The sequence below is a fragment of the Azolla caroliniana genome, unplaced genomic scaffold, assembly GCF_043228905.1.
Source record: "Azolla caroliniana isolate FFs.n. ecotype wild unplaced genomic scaffold, voAzoCaro1.0.p SCAF_18, whole genome shotgun sequence".
Classification (NCBI taxonomy): domain Eukaryota; kingdom Viridiplantae; phylum Streptophyta; class Polypodiopsida; order Salviniales; family Salviniaceae; genus Azolla; species Azolla caroliniana.
Window position 1 is genome coordinate 7330777 of NW_028230453.1, and position 4949 is coordinate 7335725.

At 38.5% G+C, this 4949-nt stretch overlaps 1 protein-coding gene across 1 annotated transcript; it reads left to right on the top strand.

Moving 5' to 3' along the window:
- Positions 1-2405: 2405 nt before the first annotated feature.
- Positions 2406-4062, top strand: LOC147852298 (putative methyltransferase At1g29790). Its single transcript, XM_087334535.1, has one exon. It carries the CDS (start codon positions 2491-2493, stop codon positions 3865-3867), a length of 1377 nt encoding a protein of 458 aa, XP_087190661.1. The 5' UTR covers positions 2406-2490; the 3' UTR covers positions 3868-4062.
- Positions 4063-4949: the final 887 nt, after the last annotated feature.

Below are 4949 nucleotides of genomic sequence, written 5' to 3' on the forward strand. Positions count from 1 at the left end.
CCCGATTGGAAGTAAAGCATGAACCAGATCAGTTGGATCCAAGGAAGAAGAAAAACCAGATACGGATAGGCATCCGAAAAAGGCCATATTTGTAAATAGGCTTTGTTGCGCTATTAAGGCCAGAATTGTAAATAGTCCTAAAGTTGTATTAATATGAATACCACTAGGGAAAATCATTGTATGAAGATGATGCATGAGTTACTATTGGTATTTGCCTCTATAATTGAGAGTGTGTAAGAGAGAGAGAGTGTAGTAACTCTTTGTAGCCGTCATGTGACGAAGAAGAACCCAAGGTAGTTGCCTTAAGAGTTTCTTATTTGTATTCGTCCTGCATATTGTGACATTTTGGAGTTTGTGGATTCCTTTGGTTTTTCCTTTTTAGGGTTTTCCACGAAAAATACTTGTCTCTATACTCTTTGTCTATCTGACTTCTGTGATTTTTGTGATTACAATCTTTGCACACATGACAACTGGTTGTGGCCAGTAGTATCCTCTGCATATTGTTCATATCCCAAATAACTTTTTATATCTTGTATATGACTATTTAATAGTCCCATACTCATTAATAAAATCAACACTTCTATCAGTTGCTATTACAAAACATTCATTATCACATGATCAAATCAACAACAATCAGAACGTTCAAAATCAATAGCAATCAGAGCGTTCAAAATCAATAACAATCAGAGTAGAGTGTTCATCGGAAACTAGGAACGACAACAAAAAGAAAACATCAACATCACAAACTACTCACAATAAGAAACACTAAATTCATAAACTCAAAATTTACTTCACAAATAAAAGAAAACCAATCATGGCCACAGTCGAAAACCTAGACATGGTTGCTGCCACAACACCCTCCTCCACAAAACAGATTGCCTATGACAACACTCAGCTCTCAAACACCATTCGGAAATTGGTCAGATATCAAACAGATTCAAACAAAAAGAGAAAAACACAGAGAATTCAGAAATAGAGAAAGAAAAGTGGTGGAGTGGCGAATAACAAATGTCACATAATCAATGGAAAGCCACAGGGAGCAACGAGTAGGGAGTAGCGAGCAATGAACAACAAGGAGCAAGGAACAGGGAGTAATGAAGAAGGAACAAAGAGCAGTGAGAAGCGAGAAGAAGGAAAGCAAGAAGTGAGAAAGAGGGGGAAAAGAAAAACATACAAATATTTTTCGAAACTATATAAATAGCCGATTCATAAAATATGAACCGGCTAGATTCCAGTTGGTCGGAAAACCTGATCGGAATCAGTTCCGGCAGTCCCCTACGTTGGTCGGCAAACGTCCCAATGCAACTGCAACGCTAACATTGTTCTCGGGAGTTTGCCCAACATTGTTCTAGGCTATGCTTATTACAAAGAAGAGAAGAGAAGAGAAGTTGAACATTGACTTTAAGCTTTGTTGAAACTTGAATTGGAATATATATAATACTAAGATCATGTTAACCCATCTTTTTCCTTGATGAAAAACTCGTATCCTCCAAAGACATCTCCCATATGAATTGATTCTAATTAATTATCATACCCTTTCTCAAATACCTTTTTTTTTACAAGTCCTCATAGCTAGTATATAAATTATAATCCTAATAGTAAATTGGAGATACCCCCAAATGAGAGAAAAAGAGGATAGATTAATGATATAATTTTTGAAATGGGTTATATATAATTTAGATAAAGGAAATGAATTGGCCACATTAATGTAGAAATACCTCACAAAATTGCATGAGTTGGGAACTTGGGGGAGTATAGCCATCAAGAGTGGTTATGTTCTTTTCATAGACAATCTTTCCATCGTAAAAGACTTTGCTTTTCCTAAACTACCACACTGTTTGCAAAAGAAAAAGAAAGGTTTAAACTTCATCCTAATGGTAATAAAGAAAATAAAATTATCCCTAAGAGTCCACATTCATGAAAGGTACATTCTTGAAAACAAAAAGAAACTAATACTATTTTGTCAACATGTATTTTCATGCATGTAAGGCTAGAATATACTATTAGTGGTGGTGCTATACGGGTAGACAAAAACCATGTAATAGTTAAAAAGAAGTTCCAAGCATCTATAATATATTTGTGGGGTTTGCCTTGGTAAATGTTAATTGTTTTCGATATTAATTCTTCATGCTTGTTGGGTAGCGACATCATGGTGCAACTATTGAACATTGTGAATGCATACATATTCAAATAGGAGGATCATGCACATGACGTAAAGTATACAATAAACAATAGATGAAGATCTTATGTTTTCCCAATAAATAATTAATGCCGATTGTCATTGTAGTGACAAAATCATGTGACATAGAGCAGCACAAAGTGATGAAACATGGAGGTAGAATTTGCTAGAATACTCATAACATTTACATTCAAAGCGAATTTGATTTTTTAACATCTTTTAATCCAATTTGTAGGTTAAGTAAGATCACTCAACCGTCTACTTGCATTCATTTCTTAGAAAGAAATTAAAGGTTTGGAGTAATTGATGTAATGGCTTCTAATGAGTCAAAGACCATCCCTAATTCTTATATCTTCATGTTTTTTGTTTTCTTGTTTTCCAATCTCATCTCTGTCTACTTGGGCTTCTCTTGGCAATCTCGCAACGATCCCTACGCCATCCCCTCCCTCGGCAGCTTGGGATGGGCTTCTCCATCCAATTTCGATGATTCGGATGCTCACAATTTGCTTTCTCGCCTCAACGAAACGGAGGTAGAGCTCCAACTTACGAGATACGAGGTCTCGCAACTCCACGAAGTCCTCAAAGCTGCCGAGGAGCTCGTCCACAGCTTGACATCAAATGGCGCCTCATTCTTCACGAAATCTCACGAGACCCCAGATACCAAAACTGATGACGACGAAGATTCGGCGAATATAATCCGATTGCGCGATGCGCAAACATTGAGTGAGGAGCTGCACGAGTACATCGGGGAGAAGAAATTGCCATTAGGGTGGAGCCCGGCATTGGGGAGCTCCACAATGGTGTCACCAATTGGCCACTCATGTGAGCTTGTTGTGGAAGACCTCCTTAAATACATGGATTATAAGGTTGGAGGCCCTTGCCCGGATGATCAAGGGTTTGCCCAATCGCTCATGCTCCATGGATGTGAGCCATTGCCGCGGCGAAGATGTTTTGCAAAGGGCCCGGCTTCATACAAGGAGCCATATCCGCTACCACGGAGCATGTGGACAATGCCTAAAAATGAGAGCATCTTATGGACACCCTATACATGCAAGAGCTTCGAGTGCTTGAATGACAGGAAGAACAAGGGGGTGTCTGCAGATTGCCTCGATTGTTTCGAGCTGGACGGCCGGGAGAGCTGGAGGTGGATGGAGCGAAGCAGAAGAGAGACCGACCTACATTACTCGGTCGAAGAGGTGTTGGAGATAAAGAATGGGACGATCCGGATTGGGCTTGACATAGGAGGAGGCACGGCAACATTTGCGGTGAGGATGATGGAGCACAATGTCACCATTATCACTAGCTCCCTCAATCTCAATGGACCTTTCAACAACTTTATCGCGCTTAGAGGGGTGGTCCCCCTATACCTTAACATAGCGCAACGCCTACCGTTCTTCGACAACACACTCGATATCATACACTCGATGCATGTCCTCAGTAATTGGATCCCGACCACCACGCTCGAGTTCATCCTCTTTGACATAGATCGGGTGCTCCGTCCGGGTGGCATCTTCTGGCTTGACCACTTCTTCTGCATTGAGCTCCAACTCAAGGACACCTATCTCCCCTTACTTAACAAGCTCGGCTACAAGAAACTCAAATGGGCTATCGGCCCGAAGCTTGACCGCGGTGCCGATCTCCATGAGATGTACCTCTCCGCTGTTCTAGAGAAGCCATTGTCAAGATGATGATTATCCTAGTGGTGATTTTATGATTCATCACCCAAAGAGAATTAGGATCTATTAATATGCATCATATTAATCTTATTAGCCAAAGTGAAGAGGGAAGGATGTGTTGTGCTTACTCATAATCCTCATTAAAAATGTAGAAGACAATTTGATTTTACCTTATAACAAAAGATACAAGGAAATTAATTCTTTGTATCCATCCAGGAACTACATTTTGATTTGTCCAAACAATGAATGAACTTGATTTCATTATAGTGTAAATGCTTCGTCAGTGTGAAATCTTCCATAAACAAATTGTTGAGCTAATGACATCCATTCGAGCTCTTTTTATGATACACTAAATTAGTCAAGACATTAATAGTGTAGCCTAGACATGTACAGTAACCTAATAAATGCGAAAGGGTGTGACAAATGATGAAAAATGTATGCTTCCTAATGCACATATATTCCAATGGAGGTATAGCTATATGTTGAAATGATTCTTTTGAGGTGAGATTGATATTGAATCCAATAAAGGTGATACAGCCTAAAGGTATAAATGAGTATCAATTATCCCTCATCTTGTTAGTATTAGTGCTAACCATTGGGAGAGAAAAACTTACTTACCCTCTACACTAATCAGATTAAGAAGTGTAGTTAATAAACGTTACACTTAATAGGATGATAGATTTGGGATCAGCAAATCAAGGTGGCCTAGTAGGGAAAAAAGGCAATCGAGGGTAGGGCAGGGTTCATGGCAATCGATTACATTGTTTGGTAGCTCACAGCATAAACATATTTCATGTGGTTGGTAGTAGATATGGGCCTGGTTTCAGCTCAAATCCTTCAGCTAAAATAACGGTTTAGCAGTTCCAAAATAATTAAATGATTTGGTTTGGTTTGTATTATTAATAAATAATTCGGTCTTAGTTCGGTTTGGTTCTAAAACTTAGGTTTATTAGTTTATAGGTTTAAGTGGTTTGGTTTAAAGGATTGTTGGTTCTTGGTTAATTGGTTTTTTACCTTAAGGGTTAAGGGTTTAATTAAAGTTTTTTATTGATTTACCTAATTTAACTTAAATGCTTATTTAATTTAATGTATTT

Excerpts from the sequence above, each read along its gene's own strand:
- LOC147852298 (XM_087334535.1), top strand. The coding sequence starts at position 2,491 with ATGGCTTCTAATGAGTCAAAGACCATCCCTAATTCTTATATCTTCATG.